The sequence below is a fragment of the Bufo bufo genome, chromosome 9 (assembly GCF_905171765.1).
Source record: "Bufo bufo chromosome 9, aBufBuf1.1, whole genome shotgun sequence".
Taxonomy (NCBI): Eukaryota; Metazoa; Chordata; class Amphibia; order Anura; family Bufonidae; genus Bufo; species Bufo bufo.
The window spans coordinates 107,848,789-107,867,979 of NC_053397.1; the positions used below are offsets into that span (position 1 = coordinate 107,848,789).

The following is a 19,191-nucleotide window of genomic DNA, read 5'->3' on the forward strand; positions in this document are numbered from 1 at the left end:
CTCATCAGGACAGGGGCTATGATCCCTCTATTCCCAGGATCGTTGAGGCTCCAGGAGGTCAGACATTTTAGAGTAAAAGGCCCTAAACTAGTAGATCGAGCACATTAAAAGGGGTATTCTGGTAACAGTTATCCATTTTCCATGGCTAGGAAAAAACTGAATGAATGATGGAGGTCAGACAGCTAGGACCCCCACTGATCAGTCAGTTATCCCCTATCCAGTGGAAAAGGAGATTTTACTCATCACCGGTACTGGCAACCAATAATAGGTGTCCATTAACTCTTCTAAAGAGGTATTACATATGTAACCATTTTAAAACAAATCCAGCTATAATCTACTTGGCCACTTAAAGATTTAGGTTTAAAGAGCCATATATTCTACAATTCTGTATTTCAACAAAATAAATAAATGCCAACAAACCTGTAAGGCCACTAGGCGGACATTGGACGTCTCAAGATCTTTCATTTTCTCATTCAATTCTTTTTGTTCGTCACCTTAAACAATGTGAACACACAGGTAAAGACAATTTCTTTGTATCAGACATAAGGGAAACTACATAATACATTAAAGTTCTAGACTGCCAAATACAATAATTTCCCTCCCTTTAATTATGCAACTGTTTTATTGGTTTTATAGATAAAAGAACTCAGACGACATCCAGGACTGCGCACACGTAAACGCCAAAGAGCTCCAGTAACTAATGTGCACATAATGATGTAGAATGTACAACATATGAATGGTTGAGATCCGTAACAAATTCCTCCTTTTTACTAACCCTACAGCGCTTCTCAATAAGCCTCTCCCTGTTGTCAGAAAACACTGTCCTTTTTAAATGGATTCGGACACCTGGATTTTGCCTATAGAGCTGCGGACATGCGCTCATAGATCGCTGCTAGCATATCCGTAACATTCCCCATAGCTGAGTGATAGAGATATATAATATATCTATATATATCAAGTAAGGATTAGCCCACTGTGAAGGAGCCCAGCACCGCCCCGCATCCTCCGAATCTCCTCCTTGCTCCCCGAGGATACCAAGTTAGTGCGCAGTAATCTCGCTCATGCGCGAGTAGTTGTTGCAATAGCAAATTTTTGATTCGGTTTCGATACCATAAAAAAAGTATCACGATACTAGATACCATGTGAAAAAAAAAAAAAAAAAAAAAAAAAAAGACCAAAAAAGCCACGTGCATTCGTGCAGTTTATTTATCTGTTCCGGCGTTCACCGCATAGATTTTTTTTATCTTTTAATAGTTTGGACATTTTGGACGTGGCAATATGTGATATGTTTATTCATTTATATTTAATATGTAAAATTGGGAAAGGGGGCGATTTATACTTCATATTTTAGTGGTTTTTTTTTAACTTTATTTAATAACTATTTCCCCCTTTAGGGCCTAGAATCCGGGATCTTTTAATCCCTTTTCCTATTCACCCTGATAGAGCTCTATCAGGGTGAATAGGATCTCACTCTCCCTGCTGCCCTGTGCACACAGCATCAGGGATGTTACCATGGCAGCCAGGGCTTCAGTAGTGTCCTGGCTGCCATGGTAACCAATCTGAGCCCCAGTATTACACTGCTGGGGATCTGATCAGAAGCTGCCACCAATGAGAAGGGGAGGGGACCCTGTGGCCACTGCCACCAGTGATAATTAACCTTTAATACAGGAGGCGGGTGCCAGCAGCAGATCAGTGGCAGTTAGAAGCAATGACATCACGCTGGACTCCATGACATCACGCTGGACTCCAATCAGCTCATTAGCATGCGGCATCTTTGTGTGTATATTATGAGGTAACCGTCTGTCACACCAGTAAGTGAATACATCTAAGGCACTTTTTAGTAGTTAATGATTGTATATAATAGTTAGATTATAATCAAATATCCACATGACAGGTTCCCTTTAACGACAATTTATTTTTTCACTATTGATTTCTCCTGTAACTGGGGCTGACATAGTAGTTACAGGGGAAGTACAGCCTCTATGGGGGATGTATAGCGGTGTACTGCACTGTACAGCCTCAGACCAGGGCTGATCGAGGTCTGTGAAAGACCCAACAGCTCCTGCACTGTGACATGACCGCCGGGCCGGAACAGGAAGCGCATAGCGCTTGACTATTTTGATACCATAAAAAAGTATTGCGATACCACGGGGGGGGGGGGGGGGGGAGAAAAAAACAAAAAAGCAGCGTGCATTCCACATTTTTTGGAACGACTGGACCATAATAGAACAGTCCGATCCTAATTTTTGTCGGGTCAAGGTGACAAAAAATGGCAAATTGCAGGTTTTTTATTTCTGTTACGGCATTCACAGCATAAGAGATATTTAATATTTTAATAGCTCACACTTTTTCGGGTGTGGCGATATGGTGTTTTTTTTATTGTTTATATATTTATTATGTAAAATTGGGCAAGGGGGTGATTTAAACTTTTTTTTTTTTTACTTTTTATTTAATAACTATTTCCCCCTTAGGGGCCAGAACCTGGGATCTTTTCATCCCTTGTCCTATTCACCCTGATAGAGCTCTATCAGGGTGAATAGGACCTCACACTGTCCCTGCTGCACTGTGCACAAAGCAGCAGGGAACCGACTACGGCAGCCAGGGCTTCAATAGCGTCAAGGCGGCCATGGTAACGGATCGGAGCCTCAGGCTTACACTGCTGGGGCTCGAATCAGAACTGCCACTGCACAACCAATGAGGATAATACTTGGGTGGGGGGGGGCGGGTGCCACCAATAAATATAATTTATGCTTAATACAAATGCAGGCTGCGGGTGCCGGCCATATCCCATACTCAGCCTCTATGACTGCGCGCTGCGATCGCTGCAGAGCTTGATAAATATTCTAAGACTGAGTGAATTATAGATGGGATCACATCACCTGTCAGGGGGCTATCACGCTCAGTCACGTGCTCCCAGCTCAACCTTCCCGACTATACGGCTGCTAGCGTAATGGATCCAGCTACCGTTCACTGCGGGTGAATTATAGTTATAGCATGGGAATGGCGTGGGGTTAGGTGAGGCGGGTGGCAAATAGGTAGACTGCTGCCACTGCCAATGGTGATGCCGTGCTAAGATACACCCCTGGCTGCAGGTATCTAATCAGACAGACATGCTGACAATGACTGCAGAGAGACTGGCACCATGTTCCAGCTTGCATTCCGCAGTATAGCGCCATCTTCACCATGGCGGGTGTGAGTTTTCAGGCCTGGCCCAATACGTGAGGTCCTTAAAGTATGGCACCCATATTACAGGTGGAGGTGCATGTAGTGATACAGGCAGGGAACAGAATACGGTCCAGGCAAACGGTAGCGTGACCTAACTGATTAATAGCGGCGGATCGCAGCACGCTGTCAGAGGCTGGGTGACGGGTATGGTATATGGCCGGCACCCGCAGCGCAGCCTGCGTTTGTATTAAGCATAAACAATATTCATTACTGTGATCCGGCTGCTGCTGCGCCACCAGTGAGAAGGTAATAGTGAGGTAGAGGGGAGGGACTGTGGCCGCTGCACCACCAATGAGAAGGTAAAAGCGAGAAGGGGAGGGGCTGTGGCCGCTGCGCCAGCAATTAGAACTACCCTCATTTCATATATAGACTGCGGGTGCCAGCCGTATCACATATCCGGCACCCGGTCTCAATTAAAAGGAAGCGGCGATACCACGACCCGAGGCAATTTACCCCTCAAATGCAGCACCTGAGGGGTTAATTGGCACAGTTCGGCGGGATCCCAGTCATTGAGGCAGAGTGCAAGCTGTGTGATATGGCTGGCACCAGTGGCGCACCTACCATATAGGCAGACCACGCAGCTGCTATGGGGCCCGTGAGAAAGAGGGGCCCGAAGTGGAGGAGAGCCCCGCCCCCTAATTGCTCCTGTTTATCTTTCTAAAGCTAAAGGATCTTTGATGTCATCAGAGGTCCTGTAAGGGAACTGCACAGTGTAAAGTGTAGTTCTCAGGTTAGAACAGTGCATCTGCCAGGACCTGTGATGACATCATCTTCAACATCACAGGTCCTGCAGAATCTAGCAAAGGAACTGCACCAAAAATGGTGTAGTTCCTAGGTTTCAAAGGAATATCTGCCAGGACCTGTGATGACATCATCACAGGTCCTTCAACCCCTAACAGCAAGTATTAGAAGTTCACAAGCAGCTCTGCATTGATCCATACAGACTGGAATGGAGTGGAAAGAGGAGGTCCTACACTTTTCATCATTTACACCACCTCCATGCCCTGTTTTTACTCATTGCTCACTCATGTATAATACTTCAGACAGTTACAGTGACCACAACCTCATGTACCTCACACACAGTGACCATAATGTATAACTGACCACATATTTCTATAAACACTGCATCTACAGTATTATACCTTGTATGCCTCACATCAATACACATTATATATATATATATATATAATGGTCCACATTTGCCGGACGTGCACCCCTCGTTTATACAGTGTGCTGCCTCCTCATTTTTCCAAATATATATATATATATATATAACAGTATTATACATGCAATATGTACAGATATAGTTAGATTTGAGTGTGTTTGGACACTCTGTTGCACCTGGTAACCTCCATCACATGGTCTGGCATAGGTGTGGCTCACGGCCTGGCCTCATTCACATTGTACTACCACAGTATTCATGCTGGGCCTTTGTGTGGAGGCTTGGCTGTGTGCTGAATTATATCACCCCCAGACCATGTTCACACCATAGTTAGTGTAGCGGCTAGGACCCTTTGCCATGCTGAGTGACCGTGACGTGGTGCATTGATGGGCTCCGATATCTTCCTGACTGGAACATATTGGCGAAAGTCTCAGCTTTTAATACCTGCATGTATGACTTCCCAGTATAGTCAGTAGCATTTCTGTTTGGTGCATTTCCTCTCTGTGTTTCATATGTACAGATATATAGTATATACAGCGGTGTACTGATATGTGAGGTACGAGGTGTCAATACACTGCTGTATTTACTATATACCTGTACACACTGCATATATTATACCCTGTACCTCACATATCAGAACACTAGGGAATATACTATACATCTGTACACACTGTATCTATTATACCTCTTGTGTGCCAGGCCTGTTTTGGAATCCCAATCCGGCCCTGATGGCATAAATTATAAAACGCAGCAGCAAAAATAGTTCATGGAACAAAAGGAGGGGCTAAAAAAGGGGAATGGGGGCCCAATTTAGATTCCTGCTATGGGGCCCAGTGATTTTTATGTACGCCCCTGGCTGGCACCCACAGTCTATATTTGTATTATGAGGTTAATTACATTCATTGGTGCCGCAGTGCACCCAAGCCCCCCCAATGTTATAATCATTGGTGGCAGTGGCCACAGGGTCCCCTCTCCTCTTAATTGGTGGTGCAGTGGTAGCTTCTGATCGGAGCCCCAACAGGGAAATCTCAGGGCTGCGATTGGTTACCATGGCAGCAAAGACGGTACTGAAGCCATCCATGGCTGCCATGGTAATCTCCCTGCTGCCGTGTGCACAAAGCACAGGGCAGCAGGAACAGTGTGAGAGCCTATGCACCCTAATAGATCTCTATTAGGGTGCATAGAACAAGGGACGAAAAGATCCCAGGTTCTACCCTCTATGAGGGCTAATAGTTATTAAATAAAGTAAAAAACACCAAAATATTAAAAATTTTAAATCACCCCCTTTCCCAATTTACATAAAAAAAATATATAGAACAATAAAAAAACTAATTAGGTATCACCACGTCCGAAAAAGTCCAAGCTATTAAAGTATTGAAAAATATCTATTTGGTGAACGCCGAAAAAGAAAAAACAAGAATCACACGATTCTCATTTTTTTTTGTCTCCTCCTCCCCTAAAAAAAATAAAATATATAGGATAGGACTGTTCCATTATGGGCCACACATTTTATAAACTGAGGAATGCAAACCTTTTTTATATTTAAATTTTTCTTTTGCTTGGTATCGAGTATTGCATTATTTTTTTATGGGACCTAAATGGAATAAAAATTTTGGTATTGTGACAACCCTACTCACAGGGGTATAAGTCCTTTAGATCACAAAGAAATGGCTGCTGCACAGAGAGGCCGGGGCTGAGAACAGTGGCTGCACTCTGGGGTTACGGTAATATGGCTGTAGTGTGTAGGGACTAAGACCCATATGGGAAGCACCAGTCTTTAGTAAATGACCCCCAATGTTTTATTTGACTAAAAGGCATCTTTATGATGCCAAGGTGCCCTTCCTGACAATGGGCACACTCTGAACAACCCACTTATCAGGGTTCTCCGCCAGGATGTCCCATTTTCTATGGGAGCGGTGAAGAAGGCTGATCGCTGCTATCTCCAGTACTCCCATAGAGAATGAATGGAGCAGCAGGGGGAACGGCCGCTGCATCAGATTTGGGGGAAATGGTGACCCCGTTCTTGGTGAGCAACTAACAGATATTACTGCATGGGGGCATAAAGGAGACATTATAATGTATGGGGGGGGCAACAAGGAAACATGAGTACATGTTTTAAGTGTGTTTTCTAAATGGGCATTTATCGTGATATATATCGTTATCGCAATAACATTCTATATATCGTTATCGTGGGATTATTTTTGATATCGCCCAACCCTAGTCTAAATGTAAGCCAGCTTCATTGCTGGTTTAAATTTAGACCATTTTCTTCTTGCCCACGCCACACCCCCTTTAGACCTGTCGTGAGTAGGAAACAGTCGCAGATTGTGGCACAAATAACCTTTGCGCCGCAATCTGACAGATATACCCGAGAAAACTGGCGTATATCTGATAGTAAATGACTCCCTTAGTTTTGGGACAGAGAGCTCAGCTCCATTGAAGACATCATCAAGGTCAGCCGTCTTGCTACCATCAACTCTTTGTATCAAATGGGCGTCAGCTAAGTGCCATGTTGGGTGCTGTTCGATGTGAGCTTGCACATTTGTTGACGAGTCTTGGTTACTGTTACTTAAAGGGAACCTGTCACCAGGATTTTGTGTATAGAGCAGAGGACATGGGTTGCTAGATGGCCGCTAGCACATCCGCAACACCCAGTCCCCATAGCTCTATGTGCTTTTATTGTGTAAAAATGCTCCTGTATGTGAGAGGAGGGAGTCCTGTATGTGAGAGGAGGGAGTCCTGTATGTGAGAGGAGGGAGTCCTGTATGTGAGAGGAGGGAGTCCTGTATGTGAGAGGAGGGAGTCCTGTATGTGAGAGGAGGGAGTCCTGTATGTGAGAGGAGGGAGTCCTGTATGTGAGAGGAGGGAGTCCTGTATGTGAGAGGAGGGAGTCCTGTATGTGAGAGGAGGGAGTCCTGTATGTGAGAGGAGGGAGTCCTGTATGTGAGAGGAGGGAGTCCTGTATGTGAGAGGAGGGAGTCCTGTATGTGAGAGGAGGGAGTCCTGTATGTGAGAGGAGGGAGTCCTGTATGTGAGAGGAGGGAGTCCTGTATGTGAGAGGAGTCCGGAACAGGACTCATCTCAGGTTAATTTGCATATGTACCAAATTATTTAGCTTGCAACCCATGTCCTCAGCTCTATACACAAAATCCCGGTGACAGGTTCCCCTTAATCTTTGTATACATGTTTTATCATAGTTTAGTAAACTCTTTATGCACCCAAGTCATGTTAAGTCTATTTTTTCCTAAACTTCTGATCTCATAATACACAGAGCATGCTGGGAGTTGTAGTTTCACAACAGCTGGAGGGCCGCAGGTTGGGCATTCCTGGGTTAAAACATAACATACTGGAGTTTTCCTGGTTCATACAATGAATTGACACTACAAAAACACAGTGTGAAGCTTTGCAAAAAAATAATACATTTCCCTGTAGCCCAAAACACAACTGCAGCGAGCAGATACCTACATTTCATATTGAGTTGCTCCTTCAGACTCTGACATTCTTGTGATTCAGATACAAGACGTTCTTGACCTTGTGCTAGGCGCTTCTCAATTTCAAAATTCTGCTGGTCTATGGGGAACACAAAAAAAAAAAAAAAAAAAAAAAAGACAAAATTATGACAAAATGCTGAGAATTTGTCCACTGGTACAAAGCCGATTGCTCGTTAACCCTTTTCCTCCAAAAAGGATGTATCTTATACGTCCTCCAGGGTGGCATTTCTCATATTTCCTTACTACTGATGGCGGGATCTCAGGCAATACCATACAGGATGAATGCAGTGGCAGGGTAGATGCTCAGCCTGTTGCGCCATTAAGATGAGAGCATGCACCCGGCACCGGTCACTCCCTGACATGTGAACAAGCCCTTAAAAGCGTTTCAGAGCAGATTAACATTTTAGGTCTTTCCTGAGATTTGTATACTCTGTGGCCAGGGTGGATTTGATTTAAATCAAAATGATTTAAATCACGATTTAAAATCACTAGTCAGTAAGGCTTGATTTAAATCATAGTTTTCTACATAAAGACTAATTCTTGCTGGTATAACTTATAATATGCAAGTAGATGAAGATTTAAACAACTTTTCATATTAGTTTGATTGGGTTGATTCTGCATTCATAGGTTTGTAGAAGTTAGGATTAAGGTATTTTTCTCAACTCTGTTCATGTTAAAACATTTTTGCTGTGAAGGAGGCATGTGATCTCTGCTGAGTCAAATTCAGTTTTGGAGAACTGCAAAAGTAAACCAAGCATCTGTGATAATATCTTGTAGGCAGAGAAACTGCCCAATAATCTTACAAAAACCTCTGGAAGAGCAGGACATTGTGAATGGATTAATAGAATTTATTTACCAAAAAAATTACACATATAGAAACATAGAATGTGTCGGCAGATAAGAACCATTTGGCCCATCTAGTCTGCCCAATATACTGAATACTATGGATAGCCCCTGGCCCTATCTTATATGAAGGATGGCCTTATGCCTATCCCATGCATGCTTAAACCCCTTCACTGTATTTGCAGCTACCACTTCTGCAGGAAGGCTATTCCATGCATCCACTACTCTCTCAGTAAAGTAATACTTCCTGATATTACTTTTAAACCTTTGCCCCTCTAATTTAAAACTATGTCCTCTTGTAGCAGTTTTTCTTCTTTTAAATATTCTCTCCTCTTTTACCTTGTTGATTCCCTTTATAGATTTAAAAGTTTCTATCATATCCCCTCTGTCTCGTCTTTCTTCCAAGCTATACATGTTAAGGTCCTTTAATCCTTCCTGGTAAGTTTTATCCTGCAATCCATGTACTAGTTTAGTAGCTCTTCTCTGAACTCTCTCCAAAGTATCAATATCCTTCTGGAGATATGGTCTCCAGTACTGAGCACAATACTCCAAATGAGGTCTCACTAGTGCTCTGTACAGCGGCATGAGCACCTCCCTCTTTCTACTAGTAATGCCTCTCCCTATACACCCAAGCATTCTGCTAGTATTTCCTGCTGCTCTATGACATTGTCTGCCTACCTTTAAGTCTTCTGAAATAATGACCCCTAAATCCCTTTCCTCAGATACTGAGGTTAGGACTGTATCACTGATTTTATATTCTGCTCTTGGGTTTTTTACGCCCCAGGTGCATTATCTTGCACTTATCAACATTAACTTTTAGTTGCCAGATTTTTGACTATACCTCTAGTTTTCCTAAATCCTTTTCCATTTGGCGTTTCCCTCCAGGAACATCAACCCTGTTACAAATCTTTGTGTCATCAGAAAAAAAAGACACCTTACCATCGAGGCCTTCTGCAATATATATTAAATATGGGTCCCAGAACAGATCCCTGAGGTACCCCACTGGTAACAAGACTATGGTCTGAATATACTGAATTGACTACAAACCTCTGTCTGTCCCTCAGCCACTGCCTAATCCATTCATCAATATAGGAAGTCTACGTACAGCCTTATTCTACATAATTAAAAAGCTAAATCTTTATTTCATGATGGAATAACCTTTGGATGGTAATATATTTTCCTCAAAAAGCATTTTATATAAAAAATTAAAAAAAATCAGATTTAAATTTAAAAAAAAATTTTTTTTTTTTTTTTTTTAAATCATTGATTTTTATCCACCCTGTCTGTGGCACTTGTCAACAAACTGCGGCGAGATGAGCCAGTATACGGAACATCACTTACTCATCCCAGTCTAGAGTGTCAGTTAGGCTACTTTCACACTAGCGTTCGGAGCGGGTCCGTCTGATGTCTGCACAGACGGATCCGCTCCTATAATGCAAACGTTGGGATCCGTTCAGAACGGATCAGTCTGCATTATAGTTTAAAACAAATTCTAAGTGTGAAAGTAGCCTAAACGGATCCGTCCAGACTTTACATTGAAAGTTAATGGGGGCCGGACCCGTTTGAAGATGACACTATATGGCTCAATCTTCAAACGGATCCAGCCCCATTGACTTACATTGTAAGTCTGGACGGATCCGCTCGCCTCCGCACGGCCACCCGAACGCTGCAAGCAGCCTGCTGAGCGGAGGCTGAACGCCGCCAGACTGATGCATTCTGAGCGGATCCGCGTCCACTCAGAATGCATTGGGGCTGGACGGCTGCGTTCGGGGCCGCTTGTGAGCCCCTTCAAACGGAACTCACAAGCGGACACCCGAACGCTAGTGTGAAAGTAGCCTAACAGTTCTGCAGCACTCCTTACTGGTTCAATGTCTGCACAGAGCTTGAGCTAGTGGTATTCACAGCAGGCACTGCATAGGATTTTTTTTTTTCAAATAGTTTTTATTATTCAAATAAAATTGACTTATTACATGACAGTCTATGTCTTCATTTTTTCCAAATGCCAGATACAAAAATGGTATAAAACAATAGCATATAACAATGTAACAGGTACATCTCCACCAATCATTGTACAATATATGCATATAGAAAAAAGCAATTGCATATTTACTTGACTACTTCAGACCTTACTCTCAGCCCCTCCCCCCTCTAATCAGAGTGTCTTTGAATTCTCAAAAACATCTTATATTACAACATGAGTATGAGAAAACCATTCATTCCACAACTTCTCAAACTTCTGAGGACATCCTCTCCTAGCAAACACCCCCCTTTCCAACGTCAACATATCATGCACCTTTCTCACAAACTCCTCCGATGTTGGCGGACTCCCCTGGATCCACCAACTTCCTAGCCACATACAGCAGCCTCCCCACTGCCACCTTCACCAGCTCGCTCCCTCCAATATCAGTCACATAACCCAGCACACATACCTTAGGGTCCTTTTGCAACCTCAGCTCCAGATTGCGATTAAGCAAAGTCGACACTCCGTCCCAGAAACTACTTATCACTGGACATGGCCAAAGCATATGCAGCAGGTCTGCTCCTTCCTTCATACACTTTGGACATTTGTCATCAGTTCTTACAACAACTTTCCGTAAAAATACCAGAGTTTTATATACTCTGTGGATGATGAATAATTGTGACAACTTGCCCTGTTCGCTCAAAGACACTCTGGGAACAACCTCCAGTATATCTTCCCACTGATCTTTAGAAATGTCCCCCAGATCATTTTCCCATTTCCTCATCCTTGTAAGTGGGAACCCTACCAAAAATGTATCTAGTAACAGAGTATATACCTGCAATATCAAACCTCTCTTCCCTCCAACTGGGAGAACCAGTTTGTGAACCACATCCATTTTTTGCTATAACTGCATAGGATTTAATATGCCCATACATATCTGATTAAAGAAATCCAAACCTGCCAAGTTCCGGGCAGTAAGTTAACCATTTAAGGTGTCCTGACTTCTCGAATGGCAGATAAGGAATGTTCAAGCATGTTGGATTTCACCAGAGATTAAATCTCTGGCAGCGACTTACTACTACTTGTCTGCCCACTGAAAACACATGCATGCTTGGTCAGACTGAGCATTCATGTACATGGAGTCAATAGTAATTGAATGCTTATTGGAGAACAGCAATCAATAGCCACTTATGGTGTATGGGCAGATTTTCCCTCTGCATTTGAGGAGCTCAGCCAAGAGTATCTGTCATTAGTTATGTTGTCCTATTTGAGTCAAAGTGGTGACAGCACTAGATGGGGGTCAGAGAGCAGGACAAACATACTTTATGAGGAGTTTTTATCAGGAATAGCGGGAGTATGATTTTTATTCTGCTCAGACAAGCGCCCTGAAGGAGCTTCACTGTGCAGTGCTCCAAAGCAACAGCTGCAGTGGTCTCCTGGCTGGATATCACCAAGGACAGAGGAAAGCCGGAATTAGACTTACCGGTAATTCATTTTCCACGAATCCACCATGACGGCCCAGAGAGATTGACCCCTGACCTCTGTAGGGGCAGGAACAGAGATAGGTTTAAAAGGACCCCTCCCACCACCATTCACCAGTGAGTTCCAGATTATAGTGCTACAACCACCGGTTACGAGTGAAACAACTCCAAGTGTTTTTTTTTTGTTTGTTTTTTTGGTATTAACTCATACCAAGTCATTGGAAAAAAATTTCCTTTTTTTTTTTTTTTTTATATATATAGGGCGGGATATCATGCCGTCATGGTGGATTCGTGGAAAATGAATTACCGGTAAGTCTAATTCCGGCTTTCCACTTCACCACCATGACGGCCCAGAGAGACATAACAGATTATACGTCTTAGGGTGGGGCAACGGCCTGTAGGACCTTGCGACCAAATGCGAGGTCGGAAGACCTGGATAAGTCAAGCCTATAATGTTTAATGAAGGTGTTTACATTTGACCAAGTTGCAGCCCGGCATATTTGATCTAGGAAAGCGCCTGCCCTTTCAGCGAAAGAGGCAGATATAGCTCTTGTGGAGTGAGCCCGGATGACTTCTGGACAATTGATGCCCTCGATCTTGTAACAGTCTGTAATAGTCTGTTTTATCCATCGGGCAATGGTAGATCTGGAAGCTGCCTTCCCCTTATTTTTACCACAGAAGAGCACTAGTAAGTTGTCCACCTTCCTCAGGTCTCTGGTGACCTCTAGGTATTTTAGTACCGTTTGTTTGACGTCCAGGGTATGGAACCGTTCCTCTCCAGGATTTTTAGGATTCACACAAAAGGAGGGAAGAATGATCTCCTGGTTTCTATGGAAGTCTGTTACTACCTTTGGCAAAAAAGTCGGGTCTAACCTCAAGGTAATACGATCCTCCTGTATTGTGAGATATGGTTGTCTTATTGACAATGCCTGAATCTCACTCAGTCTTTTTGCCGATGTTATGGCTATAAGAAAAGCCACCTTCTGAGAAAGATTCTTCAAGGAACATGCGTCCACGGGTTCGTAGGGTGGACCTGTGAGTCCTCTAAGGACAATGTTTAAGTCCCAGGTAGGCACCTTTGATCTGAGAGATGGTCTTAGTCTGGCTGCGGACCTCAGGAATCTTTGGATCCATCTATGGCTGGCTAATTCGGAATCGAAATAGGCACTAAGCGCTGAGACCTGGACTCTCAGGGTGGAAGGACTTAACCCTAATTCTAGTCCCTTTTGAAGGAAATCCAGAATTTTCTGTATATTTGGTCTGGGGCCTCGTTGCCTGACCAGGTGCAGAATCTTTTCCAGATTTTAAAATAAATGGCGTTAGTCACCTTTTTTCTGCTGGCCTTCAAGGTAGATATAACGCCCTCAGAGAGACCTCTCTGTCTCAGGAGGTTGGACTCAGGATCCAGGCCGAGAGTTTGAAGATTTCCGGATGAGGATGGAGAACCGGCCCCTGGATCAAGATATCCCTTCTCGCTGGGAGAATAAATGCTTCCTGTGGGGAGAGCTTGGCTAGAATCGAGAACCAGCTTCTCTTGGGCCAGTACGGGGTGACCAGGATGACTCTGGCTCTGTCCCTGATGATTTTTTGTAGAACCCTTGGGATTAATGGGAACGGGGGGAAAGCATATGCAAGATCCCAGTCCCAGTGCAGGGAGAAGGCGTCGATCGTTAGGGGCCTGTCCCTTGGGTTTAGGGAGCAAAAGGTTGATACCTTTGTGTTTATCTTTGTAGCGAAGAGATCTACCACTGGAAGGCCCCATCTCTGGACAATCAGATTGAAGATCTCGATGTTTAAGGACCATTCTCCCTGGTCTATGGTAGTCCTGCTGAGGAAGTCCGCCGCACAGTTTAGGCTTCCTTTTAAATGAACTGCCGATATTGATCTTACATTTTTTTCCCCCCAGAGGAAGATTTTTCTGGACAGACCTTCCAGTTTTTGAGACCGTGTGCCCCCCTGATGCTTGAGGTAGGACACGGTCGTTACATTGTCTGAATAGACCTTTATATGTTGGTTCCTTAGTTTTGGAGCAGCTGCTCGTATTGTTTCCCAAACTGCCCTGAGCTCCCTGTAGTTGGAGGACTGAGCTGCAATTTCTAGAGGCCAGTCTCCCTGGTAGAGATTGGAGTAGATTTTTGCGCCCCACCCTTTTAGGCTGGCGTCGGTCTGAATATGTACTGCCGGGGTCTTGAACCAGACCATGCCTTTTTTTAAATTTTTTGTTTGAAGCCACCACCGGACTGAAGATTTTATGTGGCTCGGGATCAGGATCTTCCTGTCTAAAGAGGTCAGATTTTTGTCCCATTTTCTTAGGAGCCAGGACTGAAGGGCTCTGTAATGGGCCTGGCACCACGGGACTGCTACGATGCAGGCTGTCATCTGACCTAAAAGGCTCATCGTTTCTCTGAACGAGAAGGAGCGACGTCTCAGGAAGGCCCTGATTGATGACTGTAGGTTCTGGATTCTTTCTGCTGGAAGGAAGGTAGTTTGTTTTTCCGAATCCAGCAAAACCCCCAGGAATTTTACCCTGGTATTCGGAACTAGGGATGACTTTTTTAGGTTTATAACCCAACCTAGATATGTCAGAAGGGAACAGAAGGTTTCTCGATCTGCTATAGATTGATCCACCGTGTTTGAAATTAGTAGAAAGTAGTCTAGATAAGGAACGACCGTCACCCCCTGAGGTCTCAGGGAGGCGACCATCTCTACCACCAGCTTCGTGAAAATCCTTGGGGCTGAAGCCAGCCCGAAGGGGAGAGCCACGAACTGGAAGTGGTGAACAGACCCTCTGTGATCCCTTACTGCAAAACGCAGGAACTTCTGAGACTGGGAGTGAATGGGAACATGATAATATGCGTCCTTCAGGTCGATTGTACAGAGGGACGCGTCCCTTTGAATTAAGGGGATGGTAGAATTTAAAGATTCCATCTTGAACCTTTTGTAGATCACAAATTTGTTTAGCCTCTTGAGGTTTATGATCATGCGGAAGGAGCCCCCCGGTTTTTTTACCAAGAAAAGGCTGGAGTAGAACCCCCGCCCCCGTTGAGGCACGGGAACCGGAATTACTACTCCCAGGTAGAGTTGTTGCGATACCAAATTTTTGATTCGGTTTCGATACCATGAAAAAGTATTGCGATACTCGATACCATTCGATACCACGCGAAAAAAATAAACAAAAAAAGCCACGTGCATTCCTCATTTTTAAAAATGGCGAATCGCGCAGTTTTTATTTTATTTTTTCTGTTCCGGCATTCACCACCTAGATTTTTTTTTTATATTTTAATAGTTTGGACTTTTCTGACGTGGCGATGTAATATGTTTATTTATATATTTTATATGTGAAATTGGGAAAAGGGGGGTGATTTATACTTCATATTTTAGTGTTTTTTTTTCCACTTTTTATTTAATAACTATTTCCCCCCTTAGGGGCTAGAACCTGGGATCTTTCATCCCTTTTCCTATTCACCCTGATAGATCTCTATCAGGGTGAATAGGACTCCACACTGTCCCTGCTGCTCTGTGCTTTGTGCACACAGCATCAGGGATGTTACCATGGCAACCAGGGCTTCTGTAGCGTCTTGGCTGCCATGGTAACCGATCGGAGCCCCAGGCTTACACAGCTGGGGCTCCGATCAGAAGCTGCCACTGCACCACCAATGAGGGGGAGTGGAGAGGTCCCTGTGGCCACTGCCACCAATGATTTTAATACTGGAGGGTTGAGAGGGGCCGGCGCACTGTGCCACCAATGATTTTAATGGGATGGGGGGATTGAGGGGGGGGGGGCACACTGCACCACCAATGATTTTACCCCTTTATACAGGAGGCGGGTACTAGCAGATCAGCGGCAGTTAACTGCCGCTGATCGCAGCTCCCTGTCAGGGGCAGGGTGCCGGCAATGCGATTCTGCTGCCGGCACCCGCCTCCTGTATGTGTTAAAGACTGACTACTGTATATGAGTCCAGACTTTCACTATTAGGCCACACAGAGCGGCGCCCAGCGATGTCTCAGCACTCACCATTTAGTCCTGGGCGCCGCTCCGTTCGCCCGCAGTGCCCCATTACTGTCTCCTCTCCTGCTCCACATGCTGCTGATTACTATCGGAGCGATGGGAGGAGACATCAGCTTCACTAGTGGGCGTTCCTTCTCCCTGGCTGTAGCGCTGTCCAATCGCAGCGCAGGGAAAAGGAACGCCCACTAGTGAAGCTGATGTCTCCTCCCATCGCTCCGATAGTAATCCTATCATTGGTGGCGCAGTGCGCCCGCCCCTCTCTTCTCATTGCCGCCCCTCCTCCACCCCCTCTCTTCTCATTGCCGCCCCTCCTCCACCCCCTCTCTTCTCATTGCCGCCCCTCCTCCGCCCCTCTCTTCTCATTGCCGCCCCTCCTCCGCCCCTCTCTTCTCATTGCCGCCCCTCCTCCGCCCCTCTCTTCTCATTGCCGCCCCTCCTCCGCCCCTCTCTTCTCATTGGTGGCAGCGGCAGCAGCACAGGGGGAGGGAGGACAGCTTCCTTCTCCCCGTGCTGCTGAGAGAGAACATGAGCGCGCCGATAGCAGCGCGCTCATGTTCAGAGATACTAGACTGCGCAGAAGCGCAGCCCAGTATCGAAAAAACGGAAATCCCGGTATCGTATCGATACCGGGACAAAAGTATCGATTGGGTATCGAAATTTCGATACCCGCAACAACCCTACTCCCAGGTCCAGGAGATTCTGGACCTCCTTCCAGATCTGGCTGTGCTGAAAAGGAGAAGGGTGGTGAGAAATCAGAAATACATCTGGAGGGGGGGGGGAAGATAACTCTATCCTGTATCCCGACCTGACAAGATCTTGCGCCCAGAGGCTCGGAGAAGTCTGCTGCCACTGAGCAAAATGTTGGGATAGTCTTCCCCCTATCCTGGCGTCACTGTTTCTCGCCACCCTTGTTTTGGGGATTAAGGAGGTACCCTCTACCCCTCCCCCCTTTTGGGTAACTCCAACGTCCGGTTTTTCCTTTTCCACGAAAGGAACTATTCTGGGTATATTGACCACGAAAGGAGGGTTTCCTTTTAGGGGTCCTATCCTCAGGGAACCCCTTCTTTTTATCAGTAGCCTTCTCGAGGATCGTGTCTAATACGGGACCAAACACGTATTCACCCGAGAAGGCTATAGAACACAGCTTCATCTTGGAAGAGATGTCTCCCGACCAAGATTTCATCCAAAGTGCCCTTCGGGCCGCATTGGACAAGGCTGCATCCTTGGCTGAAAATCTAATTGTCTCTGCGGAAGCGTCCGCTAAGAAACCCGTGGCAGACTTTAGCAAGGGGATAGAGTCTAGTATCTGTTCCCTGGGAGTTTTACTGCTTAGATGACCCTCTAACTCATTCAGCCACAGGTACATAGACCTGGCGACTGAAGTAGCGGCTATGTTTGTCTTGACACTAAACATGGCTGCCTCCCAGGACCTTTTTAATAAGCTGTCCGCCTTCCTTTCCATAGTGTCCCTTAACTGACAGGAGTCTTCAAATGGAAGTGAGGTTTTCTTATTGACTTTCGCCACCTGGACGTCAATTCTAGGGACCTCGTCAAAAATTTTTGAGTCTGACGGGTTAAATACAAGGCGGTTTCTGAATTCTTTGGAAATTCCTAGCTTCTTTTCAGGATGGGCCCATTCATCCATCACCATCTCCTTAATGTTTCCGTTTATGGGGAATACCCTGGAGCGTTTGACCCTCAATCCCCCAAACATCTCTTCCTGAACTGTGTGGGGTTCCTCGGAGTCAGAGGGAATGTCCGCCCCCCTGGGTCTTTTAGGTGGGCGGATCCCCCTGGAATCCTCACGGAGGGAGGCCAGTGAGGACCTAACCTCCTCCTGAATCATGGATCTAAACTCCTGCATAATTGAGGGCTGTTCGTCTCTCACTATTTTAGAAATGCAATGCTTGCAAAGCTTTTTAGTATAGTCCTCAGGAAGCCTGACGGAGCACTGGATGCATTTGGCGGTCCTTTTTCCTTTTTTTAAGGTAAGTTTGGCCTAAAGTGAGAGAGGCAGCCCATTAAATTTATGTCAGTCTAGTATAGGAGCATAATTTGATGCAGTATACCAGCAGACACACCAGGGGGAGGGGAAAAGCGGTTACTCTAAGCACACATCCCCCCCCCCTGCCACCTGTGAAGCTGCCGATTTGCCCAGGTGGGCTACTCACGCAGGGGCGCTCGGGAGCGGTCTGCTCCTGCTGCTGCTGTGGCTCCTTCTCCTGGTCCGACATGTTCCGGTCAGAGCACGATTGCAGAGAGCGCAACGGGAAGGTGCTTGTTAGCATTTTTTATAGGAGCTCCGTCTACTTCCGGGTTCCGCCGGCGGCCCGGAAGTGACGTCAGACGCGCGCGACAGCGCTGAGCGTCTTTCTGGTCGGCTACCTCCCTGGAGGCAGGCGACTCAGCGGCAGCTCAGGGCAGGCTTCCCACAACAGGGAGCGTGACCCTGGCGTCTCCCTGTCAGCTTAGGAACAAAGTCCGCCGGAGAGCAGGGGACGCATCTCTGGGTGAAAAGGACCCGCAAGGGAGGCAAGAAACACCACCGATGCGGTCACCCAGGTACTTAAAAATAATAAAACGAGGTCCACTTCACCTCCCTGAAAGCCAGAGAGGACTTTACTCTGTCCTGGCCACTATAGGGGCAGGAACACACTGGTGAATGGTGGTGGGAGGGGTCCTTTTAAACCTCTCTGTTCCTGCCCCTACAGAGGTCAGGGGTCAATCTCTCTGGGCCGTCATGGTGGTGAAGTGGAAAATGCCATTGCCACCACTAATTTAAGCCCGAGTCCTCGGTATTCATGAACCTGGTACCCTTTGTGAATACAGAGGACTTATAACTGAGTCTGGGGTCTAAAATACAAACTGCACCATTTGTTTGTCTTCTAGCTTAATGCGGCATAGCTGTGCATGTGTCAGGGAAGTGCCACTTCTCCACAAACCTCAGGCCTACAACGTAGATGACGCCAAGACATTGCCCAGGCCAGGAGAGAAGAGCAAGAACGACACGTCACGGGAAG

At 45.6% G+C, this 19,191-nt stretch overlaps 1 protein-coding gene across 2 annotated transcripts in view; it reads right to left on the bottom strand.

The window, feature by feature from the left end:
- The window catches only part of TPR (translocated promoter region, nuclear basket protein), a 213,965-nt gene that overhangs the window by 192,788 nt on the left and 1,986 nt on the right, over positions 1-19,191 (bottom strand). For both annotated transcript variants that reach the window (XM_040408451.1, XM_040408450.1), the window contains exons 2-3: positions 7,853-7,957; positions 421-494 (exon numbers count right to left, since the gene is read on the bottom strand). In XM_040408451.1, coding sequence (XP_040264385.1) covers positions 421-494; positions 7,853-7,957 — 179 coding nt within the window. The remainder of the gene's footprint in view (positions 1-420; positions 495-7,852; positions 7,958-19,191) is intronic.